This window comes from Myotis myotis, unplaced genomic scaffold (assembly GCF_014108235.1).
Source record: "Myotis myotis isolate mMyoMyo1 unplaced genomic scaffold, mMyoMyo1.p scaffold_m19_p_4, whole genome shotgun sequence".
NCBI lineage: Eukaryota > Metazoa > Chordata > Mammalia > Chiroptera > Vespertilionidae > Myotis > Myotis myotis.
Window position 1 is genome coordinate 52,381,200 of NW_023416346.1, and position 21,317 is coordinate 52,402,516.

The following is a 21,317-nucleotide window of genomic DNA, read 5'->3' on the forward strand; positions in this document are numbered from 1 at the left end:
CCCTTTAGTCCACCTCTTCTCTTTATACCTTTCAGCTTGTCTCCATCAGGGGTTTTTCTTCCTTTGTGGGGAGAACACATACATCTGTCTCTCCACTAACTGGACGGAAACCTGTACTGTCATCTCTCACCCAATGTAGATGTAGCCCTCAATAATCAATCTTTACCTGTTTCCATAACCCATCATATCTGGCACAAAAGGGCAGTCCAGATAATCCCTCTCCTCATAACTTCTGGTATCTCAGCAGGTGCTGGAACTGGCATGGGGGCCTAACCATTGCTCTATCCTATTTTGAAATCCTGTCTAAGGACCTACAAGAAAGCTCTGGATGCCTAGCAAGGGGCAAAACTGGGAAAATAAGAACCTCACCCCCAGGATAACCTATCCTCCCCTTTCATATCACTAGTCAGGTAACAGACCTCGATCTTTTCCTCCCTAAAGATAACATGTAGGCCCCAGTATTTTAGCTCCAAGCCCAGAAAAGCAGCAAAACCAGACAAGTGACGCTGTGGCAGCCTCAGGACCAGTTTTTAACTCCCAAGTCACTCAACAGGACAGTTTTCAAGCCTTCACCAACCAGTCTCTTGGGGAAATCATGCTGCTGTGACCCCTCGTCCAGCCGACTACTATCAAAGTCCACTCCCCTGTGATTTCGATGTCCCCCCTCAGCAGGAGGTAAATACAGAAGATATGACCTTCATTCCTATTCCATAAAACAAATAGACTAGAATGTTAGGTCTGATAAAATAATTGAATAGATATCCCTTCCCCTGGGAACGGACCTTTAGGCCACTTCACAATGGGCATTCCACTTGCTTAGACCACATCCCACTTGCTAAGACCATTAGTTCTACCCTCCAGACTCTCTTAGACTACAGACCTGCACAGAGAATTCTCTGCCCAGAAAAAGCCTGCCTAGAGTCCTTTAAAAACCTCTGATTCCCCCCGTCTTCGGGAGCTGGCACCATTTTTGGGTTCAGGCCATCTGTGTTTCCAGATGACCTAATAAATTCATAATTCTTTATCCCTTTTGGCCTCGTGTGTTCCTCCTTCGGCGACCCTAACAAATTTCATTACAGTGTTTTAAACAACACTAAACTAATCATTCAAATTAGATTACCTAGGCCGTGGTTGGCAAACTGTGGCTCACGAGCCACATGCGGCTCTTTGACCCCTTGAGTGTGGCTCTTCCTAAGCCTTAGGAGTACCCTAATTAAGTTAATAACAATGTACCTACCTATATAGTTTAAGTTTAAAAAATTTGGCTCTCAAAAGAAATTTCAATCGTTGCACTGTTGATATTTGGCTCTGTTGACTAATGAGTTTGCCGACCACTGAAGGAGCTACAAGAAATTCAACTGGGGATAAAAGAAGTTAGCACATGAGAAATTGATTTTTTTAATAAAAAGGAAATGGCACCTGTGGTGGTCTAGTATTCTACCAGTGTCTGAGATTCCTATAGTCAGAAACAAACTCTGACAAGTGAAAGAATTAGGGAAATATTCTCAAATAGATAAGGCTTAAAAAGATGATCTTCAAAGGTACCTGGTAATCCTTGAGGTCCTGGTAATCCTGATAGACCTTTAAATCCAGGAGGGCCTGGGACCCCTGGTGGACCAGCATCTCCTTTGATTATAATGCTCTGTCCTGAAGGACCAGGTAATCCAGGGGGACCTAAAAGTCAAAACACACAACTTTAAAGGTAGGAAAAAGAAAGGTCAGATGGAATAGATGCCAATATGATCTAAGGTCAAAATAATAACTGGTGTGAAAGAAGCAAATTACATATATGGGAATATTGCCATGTTTAACAGAAATATATTTGGGAAAACTATCACTATATGCCAATACTGGAAAAACATAATTTTATTAGAGTCAATGGAAAAATTAGGCATATTGTCTCTATTTTCATGCTTTGAAGTGAGACTCAATTACTAAAAAGTTTAATTCATTTCAAATCTGTGAACATTGGTGTTAGGGGAACACAATTCTCTTTCCTGACAAGTCCATTCTAATTCTAACATCATTTGCTATTTGTATTTGTTGTACTTTCAAGAGACCCACTGAATCAATAAAAGAATTTAGTAGATACCCTATGTGGGAAACTGTTTATTGCCTTCACTATCTGATAAGCATAGACAGAGAACCCCCCCCCAAGGCTGGGTGCCTTTGAAGCCCTCCCAAAGGTCGGAGCTAGGCACCACCTCTGTTTGTCCAGACAGTGGTAGCTGAAACTACTCCCCCATTTATTATTATGTAAATCCTTGCTGATGGGCTAGTCTGCTTGTTACTAGGGGGTCACCTGCCTAAGGGCTATGCTCTGGGGGCATCCCAGATCAATAAAAGCTTGGTGAGGCCTGAGCACAGGGAGAAGTCCTTCGGGACTTGCCGCCTGGTCCCCCAATATTGCAAAATTATCTCGTGTCTTTTTCTCTCATTTGCTGTGCGGCTCCTCTTTCAGATACCGAACCCTACTCCACGCGAGTCGTGGAAGGAAACACTCAACACCCTATTTCACAGTTTACAGGAATCCTCTATAAGTCTCTCAGCAAAACAAAACAAAACAAAACAACAAAACAAAAAAACACACATCCAATTTCCATATTAAAACATACCAATGTGACTTGCTTTTGTGATCTGTTCAATTGAATATGATAAATTTTGTGTAATAGGCAATAAAAAAGTCTAAGTGAAGCATTCTTGCTGTTCCTGCATCTATCTCAAACATAAAAAAGTCCGCTCTCAATATTATATCAATAAATAGAGAGCTTGAGAGTATAGTAAATAGAGGGATGTCCTGTCTATTTCATCTCAGTTCTTGGGGTCTGAGACTCTGAAAGTTTGCTTGAAAGAAGGAATGCAAACTTTCAAATCCTTCAATGTATTTAAGTCCCAGGTATTACTAGTTATAAGAATAAGTCTTACCTGGGGGGCCAATAAGTCCTGGATCCCCCTCAGGGCCAGCTGAACCAGGTACTCCACTGGGTCCTTTCATACCTGCAAGGAAGGTACATACAATTGCACAACAAAGCACCAGGACCACAGTCTTTACCCAGCCAAGTTATAAAATGGGTATCTTGTCCCATATGTGTTTAATGTAAAGGGGGAACCTTAAAACATCCCTTCAAGTACCTGGAAATCCTGGAACACCAGGAAGACCCGGATCTCCTTTCATTCCATTGAGACCTGGCCGGCCAGGATTACCCTGAATAAATAGAATAATTAATTTTAGAGAAACAATGGGGAGCTAGCGAGGATATAGGTGGTATTGCAGAATGATTTATAGCACTGGCTGTAGAGTCAAACTTCCAGAATACAAATCCCAATTTTGCCTCTTTTAATCTTGTGTGACCTTGAGTGGACTATTTAACATTTTCAATTCATAGTTTTCTCACTTATAAAGAAAAATATCTACTTTATGAGGTTTCTGTGGGGTTAAAGGTTTCTGTAAGGATTAAAGGTGATAGTTACTATTAAGTACTTAGAAAACTGCCTGGCATGTGGTATGTGCTTAATAAATGATAGCTATTATTTTATTATCATTAGCAAAGACGCTACTTTCTTTAGTGTAGCCTTGAGGTGATAAGTGCTTAGATGAGAATCACATGTGCAAAAATGATGACATTTGAAAGACTTAGCAAAAAATATAGTAGGGCCTATTAATTAATTGGTTTTGAGGGCCAATAAAACTATGGGGAGGAGAAGAGTTGAAAATAACACTAAAATGAACCTAAAGGAAAAATAAGTAAGAGATAATAAAGCCATTATTAGTAGAAATAAAAAAGAGGCAAGCCTGGAACATTGTACTATGCTAAAATGTAAGAAAATGGTTACAAAAAGGAGGGACATGTATGTCAGAAAGCCATAAGATCCAGCTTGCAGGGGTTACCAAACCTAAGAGAATTTGAGCATCATAATAAGAAATGCTAGTTTAAAAATTGTAAATCATTCAAAAAATAGAATTTATGAACCCATACTGCTAATAAATAGACAAATTGAAGAAATCAAAGTCTCCCTTACAGTAGGGCTGACTAGTATATGTGTAGTGCTAAGGGTTGGAAAATCATAATTTGCCACTGTCACACTTTTGATGGTTAAGGGGGAAAGATAAATAGATATTAAAACTAAGGGAGATTTGAAGAGGAGCAGTTTACTTGCATGATCTTAAGGTGTGCCTTCCTGTCATTTTGCTTATTAGTCATAATGGAGAAAATTGTAACAATATATTGGGGAAACCAGATAACAACTTGATGAGGTGATCAAAATTAAGATCACCAAGGAGGATCAAATGAACATCTTTAGTCTCCATATCTGAGAAATACACAAAACCACTCATGTAGTATTCCAGCTGGGGATGCAAAACTTGAAGAAACAGCAAACAAAAGAAGGAAAATTCTATTTTTAAAAACATAAGAAGGGGCTATATTTCTCCAAAAATGTCAAGATCAGGAAAGAAAAAAATAGGTTTAGAAATTGTTTGAGATTAAGGGATAATTAAGAGATATGAGAGTTAAATGCAATGCATGATTTGGTCTGGATCCTATATTGGAGGGTAAAATGCTATAAAGGGCATTACTTCATCACTTGACACAACTGGAATATGTAATGTAGAAATATAAGCATTGTATGGATATTTAATTTCCTAAAGTTGATAACTATAGTGAGGCTATATTAAAATTCTTTAATCTTAGAAATGTTATGCCCTTGCATGAGGCAGCTGATCAATGATTCTCTCTCATCATTGATGTTTCTATCTCTCTCTCCCTCTCCCTTCCTCTCTGAAATCAATAAAAAATGTATATTTAAAAACAAAAACAAAAAGAAAGAAATGTTATGCCCTGAAGGATTTAGTTGTAAAGGGTCATGATAGAGACAACTTATTCTCAACATATAACATACATACAGAAAGTAAATGGGGAAAAACGTTAACAGTTGGTTCATGGGAGGTTTTCACCATTCTTGTATTTTATATGTTTCACATTATTTCCAAATAAAAACTAAGGAAAAGTACAAATGCAAGAACTAATTTTCACAAAAGAAAATGAATAGAACTTGACAATACTAGATTTATAAAATATTGGTATTAGGCAGTCTTGAATCAGGCATAATGACATGTGAACTGGAAATACATGGTAAATGAATGAGGTAAGAATAGAGAGTGAATAGAGAATGAATATTGGGATAACTAAAATTTTAAGTCTAGGTGTACAGGAAAATAGTGATGCCATCAGAAAAATAGGTTAGTTATTGGAAAGCTTTAAAAGTCACTTCTTCAGATGTTTTTCCCCCCTGCTATATAAAGCAGCTCCATAATTAAAAGACAGAATCCAGACTGTGTTGGCTGCTAAATCTGACAACAATCCTCCAGAATGAATTGAAACTTTGAGGATCCATAAAAAAGCAAGTGACTTTTTGGATCACTTAAACCAGTGGTTCTCAACCTGTGGGTCGCCAACCTGTGGGTCGCGACCCCTTTGGGGGTCGAACGACCCTTTCACAGGGGTCGCCTAAGACCATCAGATAACACATATATAATTACATATTGTTTTTGTGATTAATCACTATGCTTTAATTATGTTCAATTTGTAACAATGAAAATACATCCTGCATATCAGATATTTACATTACGATTCATAACAGTAGCAAAATTACAGTTATGAAGTAGCAACGAAAATAATTTTATGGTTGGGGGTCACCACAACATGAGGAACTGTATTAAAGGGTTGCGGCATTAGGGAGGTTGAGAACCACTGACTTAAACCAAGGTGGAAAACATGAGTACGGATGTGGGGATATGCTATTACTCTCTTCTTTTTGCAGGTAAGGAGAGAAACTCAAAGTATATATCTGCCTTTCCCATATACACAATGCAGAAGTATGCAGTGGAGTGAAAATTTGACCCTAAAACCACCTAATTTCATAGTCTAAAATATCCCAACTCACCATAATTACTTCTCTATGAGTGTAATCTTCTACATGCAATGCTCCAATATATATGTCTCCTTTTATAAATTTGCTTTCACTGTTCTGAGTGTAATCCTCTACATTCAATGCTCCAATATATATGTCTCCTTTTATAAATTTGTTTTCACTGAAACGCAGGTTTCCTAAATCTACTTGTAAGTACTATACATACCAAAGACTCCAAGTAAAGAATCTTTTGAAGAACACTTTATCTATTAGGTGGCAAAGTCCCTTTAGTTGGAAGAAGATATAAGCCAGTCAATGAAGGAAAAATACCACGTGATCTCACTCATTCATGGATAATAGAGACCATTATAAACTTTTGAACAATAATAGATACAGAGGCAGAGCTGCCTCAAACAGATTGTCAAACTGCAGCAGGAAGGCCGGGGATGGTTGGGGGGCAGGAGGGAGGGAGGCAAGAGATCAACCGAAGGACTTGTATGCATGCATATAAGCATAACCAATGGACATAAGACACTGGGGGGTGGGGGAGGCCAGGGGATTGTCAAGGGCAGGGGCTGGGAAAAGGACACATATGTAATACCCTCTGTAATACTTTAAGCAATAAAAAAAATATATAAAATAAAAGTAAAAAACACATGCCTTTTCCTTTCTTTGTAATTCACCACTGAACCATGCATAGAGGCTTGACCAGTAAATGCTAATTAAAATAATGCACCTTGGAATTATCATTGCAACCACTCACATCCCTTTCTCATCAAATATCTACTCTTATTTCTTACCTGGAGCCCTGGTGGTCCTTGATCTCCTTTCAAACCAGGTAAACCAGGTTGCCCAGGTTGACCTGGGTTTCCTCTCTCTCCTTTAATACCCCCATTTCCAGGGAGACCAGGGGGACCTTCTGGACCTGGTAGACCTTGATAATTCACAACAATGATCACATGTCAGCATAGTATAAAAGTTAGGCTTTTAAAACATCAGCCAACTAAATCGTATTAGTTTGCAGATAAAATCCCGACTATCTATATTATAAAAGGCCCATGGCCATAACACCATAATGACAAAACCAGCAGAGGCTCTTGCGGCGGGTAGGGCGGGGTGTGAGCTACCAGCGGCCGAGAGCTACAAGCGGTGGAGGGCCAAAAGTGGCAGAGACCTATGAGCAGTGGAGGGCGGGGCAGCGAGCCACTAGTGGCAATGGGCAGGGCAGCCAGTTGAGGCAAGCCGAAGCGAGCTACTAGCACAGGATTTTGTTCATGCTGGGCCTCCAGTATTAAAATATATAGGTTTATGCTGACTCTCTAATGTAAATTGGGCCAGGCTATTTTTATTATTAACACTGGTTTGCAGACAGTTTTAATTTGCATTTTATTATATATTAAATACAGTACACTCATATCTAAAGAAAGAACTCAGAACATTATAATAAAATTACTTCTGTAATTCTTGTTTGATTTAAGTCAAAGGAAACAGACACCACATGGGGCACTGTTCACAAATTGAAACATGCATCAGAATCTCTAGGAAGGATTGTTAAAACAGATTCCTGGGATCATCCCAAAAGTTTTGGATTCTAGCAAGAGTCCAAGAATTTGCATTCTAGCAAGTTCCCTGTACAAAAACAAGTGCCCTATAGCTACAGTTGTTGGTTCTTCTGAACCACTTTTTCAGGATCACTGCCAAGGGCAATTAGGGATTCAAGTTACCTGTCTCAATGTGGTTAAAATCAAATTGCTTTACTCATAGGCAATTACTTTTATTCAACTTTTATTACTATGCAATTAAGATAGTTATTTAAGCAAACTTTTAAATTTCATTTTAGTGACAAGCTTAATACACGGGAATATTTTAAAGTGTCAGAAATTAATTATCAACATAGTACCTTTCAATTTATTCTAACAATGTTTTCATATTCTTTACATTTTAAATGTTTCTAAAGAAAAATGAGAATGCTGCATATTTCTTGTGAATAAATAAAATAATTAAAAATGGAATTTTGCTAAGCTCTTTTCTTTATGTTTTAACTTCCCTTTCTAAATAAAGCAACCAAGGAGATATTATCAATAGAAACATTTTTCATCACAGAGTGGGAAATAGCTGTTACTTGCTTGCAGAGTGCTAAGCAGTGGCTGAGATTAAGTAGTCCTGCATTAAGAAAATAATTATAAAGCCCTAAATAATAAACAGCCAGTAGTTAGCACTTATACCTTCTCTCTCCTCTAGTAATTTTAGTTTTTCATTAGTTTCAACAAAAAAATGAAGATATGTAGGAAGTATCATGTACATGCTTACATTTGGACAAAGTGTTATCCTTTTGATTGAGGTAAAATTGGCATACAATATTACATAAGTTTCAGGTGTACAACATTGTAATTCAACATATGTATACACTACTAAGTGATAAACAACATAAATCTAGTTGCCATCTTTTAAAAAGGGTCATTTTTTATTGGAAATAAAATTTGGAGCTTACTTCTCTTTCCTATACTCGTAAGACCCAGAATCAATGGCTACATGCTAACAAGGCAGCATGGCATCTAGATTAAAAATGCTGGACTTTGAAGCTAGATTGCTGGGTTTGAATCCCAGCTCCATTAATCATTAGCTGTTTGATCTTAACGAGTTTATTAATCTCCTTGGCCATAATTTTATTTAAAATGGAAATTATTTTATATATATGTATCAATCTTCTTTATGGATGAACTTTGAAAATATTAAGCTAAGCAAAGTAAGTTAGTCAGAAAAATTTAAGAACCATATGATTTCCCTCATATGTGAGATATAAAACTGAAACTCATAGACACAGACAACACTATGCTGATTACCAGAGGGAAGGGAATAGAGGGTGTAAAGGGTAAAGGGGGCTAAATATATGGTTACAGAAGATGATTTGACGTTGGGTGGTGAGCACACAATGTTATATGGAAATCATGTAGCATAGAAATGTATACTTGAAACCTATATATTCTTATTAACCAACGTCACCCCAATAAATTTAATTTAAAAAAATGGAAATTCTTACTTTATAGTAGGAACAGCATACTTTATCATGATGTTCCAAGGATTAAATAAGATAATACATATAAATTACTTAACACAGTGCCTGGCACAGAGTAAGAATTATGTAAGAATTTTTAAAATTATTATTATTATTACTATAATTATATCTTTAAAATATGAACTCATTTTAAATCATTCAGCTATTTCTATGTGTTTTCACACTATAACACTATCTGGTACATGAGATAGGAAAAAGGTCCACAACGATACAATAATTGTTTTATCTTTTAACATTTTAAATCATATAGTCACCCTAGCTAGGCAACCAGACAGACACACTCAGAAATTCCCTTCCCAAACATAAAGAAAGGGTTAGAGTGCTTTACACTTAAACAAACAAACAAACAAACAAACAAACAAACATAAACAACCATTGAGTCTAAACTCCCTACATAGGACTTCTAAGCAAAATTGTTTTCATCTATAATATATAGTTTGGTCTAGAAATCAGGTATAAAATTAGTTTTTATTAAGATAAAAATAAACAATTTGCGAATCAGTCTAACAACAACAAGGTAAGATTAAGATAGGGAAAAATGAGTCTTTTATGACCTTCTTCCCCAGTCTGAAAAGTAATCAGAACATTGTTATCATTTGAAAAGGACTATACTTGTTATGGGCAATGCTCTTTTTGCAACTAAAACTAAATGTTGGGAAATTTATTTGCTACTAATTCAGACCTGTTGCTCTAGAGTCCCTCAAATTTAATTTAATTTAATGATTTGCTAATGACACAAGGGGCATATACATTTTATTTTTAACAGCAATCAACAGTTACCCTCTCCTCTTACTATAAATAGTAATGAAAACACGGGTCAATCTCAGGCAACAAAAATTTAAGAAAATAAAATCAATGTATAGAGATTACAAATGGGCTGCTTCCCTAAATATCTTAATGTAGTCTTAAAGATAAAAATAAGTGCATTTCAATTTAAAATTAAACATGTTTTATGTACAGATTGCCTTTTATAAATATAAATACTTGAAACCACAAAGACCTAAAGTCATTTGAAACTTGACTATAAACAAGTCACATTACCTTCATCAAAATGTTAAATACCATAGCAGGTAGTATTTGAGCATAATAGCAATCTTCAATGACTTTTGAATTACAGCAAAAAAGTGAATTTTTCTTATCATACATGCAAAGCATTAAAAAAAAAAGAATTGACCAGTGAAGAGTCTAACCTTGAAAACCTGGGAAGATCAGAGTTCACCAAAGCCCAAAGATCGATGTTAGCAGTATCAGACATCACACAGTACAAAATAAGATTGAGTTAGAAGTGGTTCACATTATAGCACAAGTTAAACAATTCTCCTCTCTGGCAGCATTTATTATTTCCACAGTGTATTCAGTATACAAACAGAACCATACTGGAGTATAGAGATCCAGACATTTTCAAATAGAGATTATTCAAGGAAATAAGATGCTAGTTTTTATTAATCCCCAAAATGGAAAATTCTACTGAAAACATCATGTTAACACTGCTACTGTGGCTTTCCAAAAGTTAGCATTTCAAAACATTAAAGTTAGCAAAATAGTACCATTTCACTGATAACTTTTCACTCCTTTCACAAAAGGATACTTTTGGATAAATGTTTATCTTGGTTTCTGCAATTTTAGTAAAAACACAAGGTGCAAATTTCTTGATATATTCAGATTGGCCCAAGGAGATAGAATTAATTTAAAGGCCTCATCAGACTAAAATACAAAGATCATAGGCAACTAAATATACAGATTAAAACACTTGTATACAATGGCCATTACCAGCTATGCTTGTGTTTATCTTTTTTGAAAATCATTCGATGAGCCACATTCTGATCTTTTTTCATAATTCATCAAGAGGCTTTCTTCTTTGCATTATTATTTGCTATAAGTTACTCAAAGACAAAAAGCCAATATATATTTGCTCACCATTGAACTTGAAAATAAAGAGTCAAATTTTTAAAATATGTGAAGATCATCAGTGAATAGATACTTTTAAATATATTGTCATGCAATATCCCACTCAAAACTATAGAAAATACCACATTTCCTTTATTATTATTCAATGGACATATTAAATCAAGCCATTAACTATTAAAAGAAGAATCATTAAATAAAAAGATAAAAAGGCAACAGATAGGACTATTCTTGGTTAATGTTAATTGACTATAAACAATTTACTTTTCTTACAAGTCCTGCTATGATTTATAGGCACTGAGGTAAGCAGGGAAAATAAATTGTGCTAAAGCACTGAATCCTAGGAATTAGAAGACATGGAATTTATTCTTGGCTCTGCCACTTAAATGATGGGATTTGGGGCAATTTAATTTCTCTAAGTTGTCTTCTCATCCACATCATGGAAATAGTAATATCTGCCCTAAACTCCCTTGCAGAGTTGTTTTAAAGATTCTATTTTTAACATATCAACCTGGTATCTGCCATATGCAAGGTACTTACAGGGAACACAAAGAGTAGCCAGACCCAAACTCTGCCCTCTAGGAGCTTATAGTAAAAGTACATTATGCGATATAAATGGTAACATGTCATATAAATATAACATGTTACCATTGCTGCCTAAAAATAAAACTTTTAAAGCACTTTATAATTTGAAATTCAGAAGGCTAAAAACCAGATTTTGTTTAAATGGTTTCTACACCATACACAGCAAGACAATGTTTTGAGCAAAGTCTGGCTAAACGATTAGTTAAATAAGTTAGAATACCTGCCTAAGATAATTCAAAGTTTGAGTAAAGGCATTTTATACATGTGCTTGGTATAGAAGAACCATTAACAAAAACTCTTAGAAAAATATATCATTGAAATATATAGTATTTTGGTCTGAGTAAATATCAAGGGAAACTTCAGAACATATCATAGCAAAACTTCTAAGATGTTAATACATAAAAGGTAACATTTTAATGAGTTGTATGCCAAATCAATTTTCTACATGAGGCTCTCAATCCATTATTTATCAATGATCTAACAAAGCTTAACTGAAAAACAAAGCAAAATTTTTTAAAAAATGAAGTACTGTGATAATTCATAATAAGTAAGATAAACTGGTGAATTGATTGGTAAATTTTAAATCCAGCCTCCATTTAATGTTGCATTTTTCAACTGTTGCAAACAGAACATTGCAGATACCAGTTTACAATAGCTATGTAATTTATAGTACATTGGGTAAATAAGTTTTAAAGTAATGAGGCTGCTTTTTTTTCTTTGAAAATATTCTAATGCTTCACAAGAAAGCAATTTTCTTCTAGCTGATAGTAAAGCTTGGAAGTGATCAAGGCAGCAGATTTTTATGCAAGTCAGACAGAGAAGTACTCAAAATTATTTCAAAGTATACCCTAGTCTTCTCTTTATCTTGGTGATATTTAAATAGCAGGCACCTGCCTTAATATTTTGGTGACATCCATTTAGGAATAACAAACCAATTGGTAGGGGTTGATGGGGATCATGAAGTAATAGTAAACAAGAAAGTGGAGGCAGGGTTCAGTCTGCTATGTCAAGGTCTCCTAAAATGACTGAGCAGTTTTGCTCCACCACTTATGTTTATAACTAGAAAAAGAGACCATATCATAAGCATCAGGCCATACAACTACCTTTGTGGAAGGATGATATGTGTTATTAGTAGAATAGAGACTAAACTGAGCACTGGGGAGCCCTAAGTCAGATTCCCAGCTATGACCTTAAGCAAGCTTCTTAACCTCTTTGGACCTCTGTTTTCTCATATATAACAAAGACCACTTGATTGACTAAACTTCTATGAGCCCTCTTCTCAACTAGGCCTCATCCTTGCCCCTGTCCTTGGTCTGTTGAGGCGCGCGCGCGCATTTGTGTGTGTGTGTGTGTGTTTTAAATATATATTTATTGATTTTCAGAGAGGGAGAGGGAGAGATATAAACATCAATGATGAGAGAGAATGATTAATTGGTTGCTTCCTGCATGCCCCCTACTGCGGATCCAGCCACAACCTGGGCATGTGCCCTTGACTAGAATCAAACTTGGGACCCCTCAATCTGCAGGCCAATGCTCTATTCATCGAGCCAAACCAGCTAGGGCTGCTGAGGTAAGTTTTAACAGTTTCTCTCCCCTATTGCAATAGTTTTGAATAAAATATGTCTTCCCATCACTAACAAGTGACTGGTGAATAATATCTTTCTGACAAATGTAAAAGTTAGGTCCCTTCCAGATAGAATATTATATGGTTCTATAAGAATAAAAATTTTAGGGGCAGAATACTAAACTAGAGAATCAATTCAAATAGAGATAGTTGGCTTCCTAAAAAACAACTTTAACATTTATGAATTTTAAATTAATAAGAAGCCAGAATTTCCCACCATCCCCAATAAACAGAACTTGGGAGGACACTTTTTCTCCTTTTAGTTCCCTCTTAGAAACTTTTTAAAGGATTACTTATCGTGAAAGTAATGACCACACTCCAATATTTTTGTGTGTGCTTTTTATTCCTGATTAGGTGAGCGTCCTTCACTATGAATCAGAAATGGTTCATTGGACAGCACTTGGTAACTGTTCTTTGATGTGTACTGTGTATATGTGTATGTGTATGATGAAATAAGATTAAGAGGCTTCTAATCTGTGCAGGTTGAGTTGATTTAATTTTTACTCTGTGCCTAGTAATTCATTTTCATAATAGTAGAATTTAGAACTTTGTGACAACCTCAAAAATGAAGATGGGATCATTTGAAAAATTACAAGAGGTATGGCAAACCAAGAACTGCATATTTGCAGGATCTCTGATGCATATTATTGTTTTAAAAAGAATGCCTTTTTGAAGGAGAGTTCAATTTCATTTGCATTAACAGATATGAGGCAAAAGTTAGAAATACACTCTATTCTAAAGGTTAAAGGTAAAATATTATAAAATATACTTTTGTGTACTACACATTTTCAACTAAAATGAAACAATTATATGCATTTTAAAATGTTAAATTAGTTATTTAATCAAGTAAGTTTGGGTTCTGCCAATAGACATAAACAACTGCACTTTCCTGACTCCTTTCAGAGATAGATAAACATGTAAGAACTGAATTGGCATATACACTCTTAAAATATATTTAGACACTTGAAGACATTATCTACAGATATGTATGGATAGATATAGATATAGATTTAGGTATAGATACAGATAAAGATATAGATATGTATATAAGTATACACATAAATATTTTAAAAGTTTCAAACTTCATGCAGTTACTACTTTAGAGTTAAGGAGCTAACCTGTAGGACCTGGATAGGGATCAAAGTTCACCAAGGCCCAAGATCATCATTATGAAAGGAAAAATATCAACATTGTTAGAGATATCAAGAAACTAAAGCATTATACTAACTTCTTTCAAGTTAAATTTTAATTCAAATAAAAAATACTCTGAAAGTTCATTTTCATGCATCTGTAAATAAACCAAATTATCACCAATAAATGAAAACAGCACATGTGACATATTTTGAAAGGCCAAAAAACATTTTTTAAATAATCATTACTATAAGCTCAGACAAAAATAATCAATTCTGAGAAAATTTGGGTTTAAAGCTCAATTTTAGTTTGTAGTTTATAAGAATTCAAAAAGTCACAAACACTCATCAGGTGTGCTTCATTCAACTACTCTCATTATTATTTCTTTAGAAATAGTATTTTTTAAAAAAGCTTTTGTGACTAATGTCTTTATGTTGATATATTTCAAAGTAATGCTCAACAGTGAGCTCCATTACTAGTAAGAACAATAACCACAGTGCTGATTAAAATATAAAACAGGAAATAGCTTGGTTTATTGAATTATTGCATGCATAACCACCAAGGTGTTGTGTCAATACTTTACGTTACATGCAAGAGAGTTAACATGGCTGAGGGAGTGTCACTGGTTTTCTTCAATAGAAAATTAAGGTAAAGCTTTAAATAACACCCTCTACAAACATCCAAATCAAATCAGATAAAAACTGGTTTTGAAAATGATCTTCACATAATTACAATTTTTTTGTGAGGTGATGGATGTGTTAAATAACTTATGGTAATCATTTTGAGTTATATACACATATGGATTTATTACATTGAACACCTTAAAGTTACATAATGTTGTATGTCAATTGTATTTCAATAAATCTGGGATAAAAAATAAAAAAATAAAAGTATCCTCTGAACAAAGTATATGATCCTAATAAGTTTATATTTTTAGAACATATTTTATTTAAGGTAACTCCAATTACTTCAGAGTTTATGGTAACTTAAATTAAAATTTTCACTTTTAAAAATAGTCAAAAGGAGTCAAGACTTTAAGAGAAAAAAAAGACAAGATTTTTCCTTAGATTTCTCATATCTTTTAAATCAATGAAATCCAAGTTTTTGATTACCAGAAATATAAAAATTGCATATCAAGTCTCAAATATCTGTTAATAATCTATCACCAGTGATTTGGCTCAGCAACATTAATTCAGGATGAAAATGAGCATTTCCAAACTTAGTAAAATGAAATGACACAGCACAGACACAAAATGAAAAGTGAACATTTGATGCAAAATTGAGACTACTAGAGCAGTTAACAGACGATAAATGAAGTATAGACATGAAGCTGGTATGAAGAGATTACTATTCAATTTAATCATGCTGTGATGTTGAAGAAAAATTGGATTGCCTAGTTCATAGAGAAGATAAAATTTTTTTATTCTGTTTGGTGACATTTGCTGATCATATGACAGAACCATAGCAACACTTTGGTATGGACCACAAGCATCTACTGAGTGATCACTAAAATGATTTCTGTGATGACATGCTGAGAAGCTCACATTAAAAATGCAGATGGCATTTTGCTGGCAGGTTATCAGTATAGCTTTACATTTAATAAAAATACTAAAAAATCACTATTTTCTTTTTCCTCTACATGGGTTTGTTTTAGTTCAACTCTAAGAAAATTATAAAAGGCATTACTGAAAAAAATATTATATGCCACAAAAATGGATGAAGCAAAGTATAAACCAAACTATTTACTTATAAGAAGTTCTTCAATTATAGATTCTAATGTTCTAAAGACTGAATAACTTGCCAGCAAAATGAAATAAATGGACTAATAAATAGACCATTCCCCTACTACTCATGTACATACCTGGTCTCCCAGGTGGACCTTGGAGCCCAGGGTTGCCTTTAGGGCCCTGTAGAGCTGGACCTGGAGAACCAGGAGGGCCTGGGGGACCCTGCACACCAGGGAAACCGGGATAGCCTGGTTCACCCTTTGGACCTGGAAGGCCAGGGTTTCCTGGAATGCCAGGTAATCCTCCATCACCCTTTTGACCTACAAAAGCAAAATGACATTAGAGAACACATTAAATGATATTGAATATTAGGCTTGCCTATAGGGCTAAAGCTATTCACATTTATTAGAACAAGTAATAGAATATACTAGGGTTATTTCTATCTCTCCCCAAATCCCCAACACATTTAAAAATCCCATGCATCCTATTAAATATACTTATCTATTATTAGAAGTGTTTACTAGAGTACACATAGCAATAGAAAAACAATAATAGCTTGCATCCTTAAAGATACCCTTTGAATTAGGACATAAAGCAATCATCATATGACCAGTAGCTGTGAGGAAAAAAATAGAAATAAATAGAAAAGTATAAAGTATCTGCAAGAATAGGTTAGAGATGGCTGGAGGAATTTCTAAAACAAATGTTTTGAGACTAAGTTTGAGACTCTAGGAAGATACAGATCTTCAATGGTATCTATGTGCCCTCAAAGACCAATCTATCCAATATTTAAAAATCACAATCTAGACAAACTGTGCTCAACATTTTTTCTATACCACCAACATGACAGAGAGCAACATATCAGTGGCACATTAAAGTCATAACTTTTATGTTGAGATCATTGGAAGGATCTTGGAATTTCTAGGAGATGTCTGTGGTTTTAAAAATGTCTCCATAAAAATAGGAAATGGTCATTTGAGAATATATATATATATATATATATATATATATATATATATATAATCTGTACACACATTCAATCACTCAGTTAACTACATGGTGCTTACAATGAGAGTAAAAACATGTGAGTGAAGGTAGATGTGTGTGCACACATACTCATACAAAATGCAAAATGTATATTAACATGGAGTTTTCCAGTGACATTTTTATTATTAGAATGTATTTCTACAGTTTCCTTATATTAACTTGGTTTTGTTTCCATGGGGGTAAGAGAGTGTTTAAAACTCTTTTAAAAATTTAGTGAAATCTACCTCTTCCTACAAGTTTGTTTTCTTTCTTTATCATTTCCTCAGCATTTATTTATGAAGTTAATGAAAAGATATCTACATGTAAATTTCCTGAAGAACACATTTTTCTATAGTACAAATCCTCATACTAAATTGTTAAGAACTGCTTTAAGATGTAACTCTAGCTTTGAGTTTTCTGGGGTTTTTTGCACATTTTATAACAATAAATTGTAGAGATGGAAAAATAAATGTACTATAGAATATTCTCTATTTATGGACTTATTTAGCATGTTTTATTAAAGTTTACCAGAAAGTCCTGGGAGTCCAGGGGGTCCTGGGATTCCAACGCCTGGTTGGCCTGTCAGAGGATAAACCAACAACTCTCAAAGAGATAATAATAACTGAAACAAGACAAATTATCTTCTAATTACTTAGGTTTTTATTAACTGCTACAATGTATATTATATAAACCATGCAGAAGTTTATTTCCAACAGGAGAACTATAATCCCAACATCAGAAAATTATATATACATATATTCTATTTGTGACTATATATATATATATATTCATATAAATGGAACATAGATTGCATAATAAAATGAGCTCATTCAAAGAACTTGTTAAAAGTTGGGTAACTTCTTGACACAAAAAATGGGGCAAGAAAAGTTATGTTTTTCATAAGAGAGAAACAAGTTGATGGATAAATGTGAGGTCACATTCTCAGGATAGAATGGAATATAATTACAATGGGAACTTGTGGTAGCTTAGAGGGTAAGAAAGAAGATATAATTTCATTGTGGGTAAAAAACAAAGGCAAAAGTTAAGGTAAACAAAAGGGGGAAATTAGAAAATTAAAAACAATGAAAAAATACAGTACCTGGTTCACCCTTCTGTCCAGCTGGTCCAGGAATACCATCTTGACCTGGTTTGCCTTTTTCACCTGGAGGCCCTGGTGGCCCAGGACGACCTCCACCACCTAAATAACATACTGGGAAGGTTACATCTATTTTCCCAATTCCCCTTTTCTTCCATATTCCCATTTTTTTCCATACTAGCTTTAAATAATTCTATCCAAAAAACAAAAGAACCTCTGAAATACTCCTTTAAATTTATAAAATATTATGAAAAAGAAGCTTAAAAAATAAAGGGTAAGTAATGTGAATAAGAAATAGTTTTATCATTTACTCACTACCCAAAATGTTTCAGTTTCTCATTTTAATCTAGTTTTAGACTATCCAAGAAAATAAGGTGTGGGGCTAGGACACATTATAGGCCTTATATTGGGCCAAGGAAAGTGATTTGCTTTATAATTTAGTAAACAAATAAAAGCATTACTCCTTGCCATTGTAAAAACAAATCAGATTTTCTATCTGTTATAGGATACTTGAAATAACTCTCCCTGGAAAAAGTGAGCCTGAAAAATAAGGTCCCATGACAACAATTTTATGTAATTTAAAAAATATTTATAGTTGATTTAGAGAGAAAAGAAGAGAGAGGGAGAGAAAAATAGAACATCAATAGAACAACATAGGCTGCCTCCTGCATACATGGAATCAAACCAGTGACCTCTTGGTACATGGGTCGATGCTCAACCACTGAGCAACACTGGCTGGGCAATTTAATGTAATTTTTATTGAGTTGTTCACTTTGTACCTAACAAACATTGCTAAGTGAATGATCACCATTTCCTTGTCTTGAAAATGTTCACAGCTCCCTGAAATGATTTGACTTTCCCAAAATGAACATGAGGCTTAGTTTTACAGAATATCAAACCCCCTTTTTATGCTTACCTATAGGACCAGGTTCTCCTGGAAGTCCAGGGTTCCCAGGAGGACCCGTAATACCTTTTGATCCAGGAAGGCCGGGGGTTCCTAAAGTAAAGAGTTCGGTTTAATAAAAAAAGAAAAACTACATTTCTTTGAAAGCTACAACTCAAATTTACAATTTATAGTATTAGCATAGAAACAGTGAGGAATAGAAAGAAAACCCCCAAAGATGCTGGTGTTTGATGGTTCTTTTAATAAATTTACAATTTAAATTTCTTTATCCAGAGGCTTTAATTATTATATATTCATAATAAAAATAATTACCACCATATTTAACTAGTAGAACTGGCAGGAGTCCATTGTATAGCTATATCAAAAAATTTAATCCATTCATCTATTGTTGAACATTTGGTCACATTTTATCTATTATGGTTTTCTATTCTACTTATGGAAACATTGACAACTTCCAGTTTTTGGCTATTTTGAATTATGCTGTTATGGATATTTCTGCATTGGTATTTTTGAAGGCGTATGCCATTATTTATCTTGGGTAAATACCTAGATAGGATATATATATATATATATATATATATATATATATATATATATATATATAATCTCCCTGCCAAGCCATTTTCCATTCACAACAACATTTGGGAATTCCAGTTGCTCCAAATCCTTGTACAACATATGGTGATATCAGTTGCTTTAATAATAGGCATTCTGGTAGGAATGTAGTGCTAATTCATTGTGGTTTTAATTTACATTTACATTTCTCTGATGGTTAATGATATTGATCAGCTTTTCATGTGCTGAGTAGCCATCCACATATCTTCTTTTATAAAATGTCTGTTTAAAGTTTTCCCCATTTAAAAAATATTGAACTGTACATCGTGTTAGTATTGAGTTGTAGAAACTCTTTAAATATCCCAGAAATCAGTCATTTGTCAGATATATATTTTGCAAGTATTTTCTTCTGTGCTGGCTTCCTTATTCATTTTTATGGTGTCTTTTGATGAAAAGAACAAAAGAACTTAGGTTCTTGAGAAGAAAAAAAGCCAGAGTGGTGCAATTGGATACCTGTATGGAAATAGCAAACCTGGACCCCTACTTCACCCCATAAAAATATTTTTATTTGAGATAAACCATAAATTGAAATATAAAATCTTAAACATTAAACTTTGTAAAACAATTAGAAGAATATTTCCATAAACTTGAGTATATAAATATTTCTTGAATAGGACACAAAAGCACTAAACATGAAAGAAGATTGATAGATAAATTGGACTTTATTAAATTTAACAAATTTTTTTAATCACACAACAGCATTAAGAGAATGAAAGGTAAATCTGAGACAGCAAGAATGTATTTGGTATTTTTTTAGCAAGAACATATTTGTAACAAATATATCCGACACAAGACTCACATTTAAAATATGTAAAGAACTGCCTTGAATCTATAAGATAAAAGGCAAACCACCCAATGAAATATGAGGAAAAAGACTTGGAGCAGGAATCACTTCAAAATGATGCTACCCAAATGAGCAATAAGTATATCCAAAGATGTTAAATATTATCATTCATTAGGAAAATGTAAATTAAAACTTCAATGAGATACCTCTATATAACCACTAGAACATTAAAAATTAAAAAGACTGACAATACCAAGTCAGGCAAGGCTATGGCCAACTGGACATTTCACAAATAATAACCACTATATGATCATGGCAAGCACCAGGAGCCATCCATGGACATTCATACATTGCAAGTGTGGCTGTAATTTATAAAACCACTTTGGAAAACTGACACCATCTAATAAATTTAAATATCTACAGACCCTATGATTCAGAAATTTTATTACTAAGTTTTTGTCTAAGAGAAATCAGCACATATTGTATATCCACCAAAAACATGTCAAAGAATGTTAATAATATCTTTTGAAGAAATTTCCCTCTACTCTTCTATATTTTTTCAACTGGTCTAATAATCTGTTCCAATATGAGATAGATTAAAAAGAGAAAATAACCAAATTTAGTTACATATATGTGTATGGGAACCCCAATACATGAGAGGTTTAGAGACTGAAAGATAAAATGAGGCATATGTGGCATCCTGAGCTAAGGAAGGAGGTAAGGCAACTGAGACTTTAGAAGGGAGGAGGGTAATTTGCAGGATGACAATAAGAGCAGATGCTCAGTAATTACATATTTCTTCTGACCTATAATTAGGCCATAAAAAGTAATTTCTGGTAATAATCCTTATTATGGGCAAGGTCCCCAGTTTAAATTCTTTAAGAGAGAAGTAAAAGTTTCTTGTGGGCCCACAGGGTCTCAGTGGCCTCCAGCT

General features: G+C 34.2%; 1 protein-coding gene across 5 annotated transcripts in view; it reads right to left on the bottom strand.

Moving 5' to 3' along the window:
• The window catches only part of COL4A5 (collagen type IV alpha 5 chain), a 328,420-nt gene that overhangs the window by 31,086 nt on the left and 276,017 nt on the right, over window positions 1–21,317 (bottom strand). For 2 of the 5 annotated variants that reach the window (XM_036305694.1, XM_036305698.1), the window contains exons 38-47: window positions 18,997–19,077; window positions 18,084–18,182; window positions 17,513–17,563; window positions 16,093–16,278; window positions 14,219–14,227; window positions 10,177–10,185; window positions 6,711–6,844; window positions 3,133–3,205; window positions 2,926–2,997; window positions 1,546–1,674 (exon numbers count right to left, since the gene is read on the bottom strand). In XM_036305694.1, coding sequence (XP_036161587.1) covers window positions 1,546–1,674; window positions 2,926–2,997; window positions 3,133–3,205; window positions 6,711–6,844; window positions 10,177–10,185; window positions 14,219–14,227; window positions 16,093–16,278; window positions 17,513–17,563; window positions 18,084–18,182; window positions 18,997–19,077 — 843 coding nt within the window. The remainder of the gene's footprint in view (window positions 1–1,545; window positions 1,675–2,925; window positions 2,998–3,132; window positions 3,206–6,710; window positions 6,845–10,176; window positions 10,186–14,218; window positions 14,228–16,092; window positions 16,279–17,512; window positions 17,564–18,083; window positions 18,183–18,996; window positions 19,078–21,317) is intronic. The other 3 variants (XM_036305696.1, XM_036305695.1, XM_036305697.1) reach the window with 3 other exon arrangements.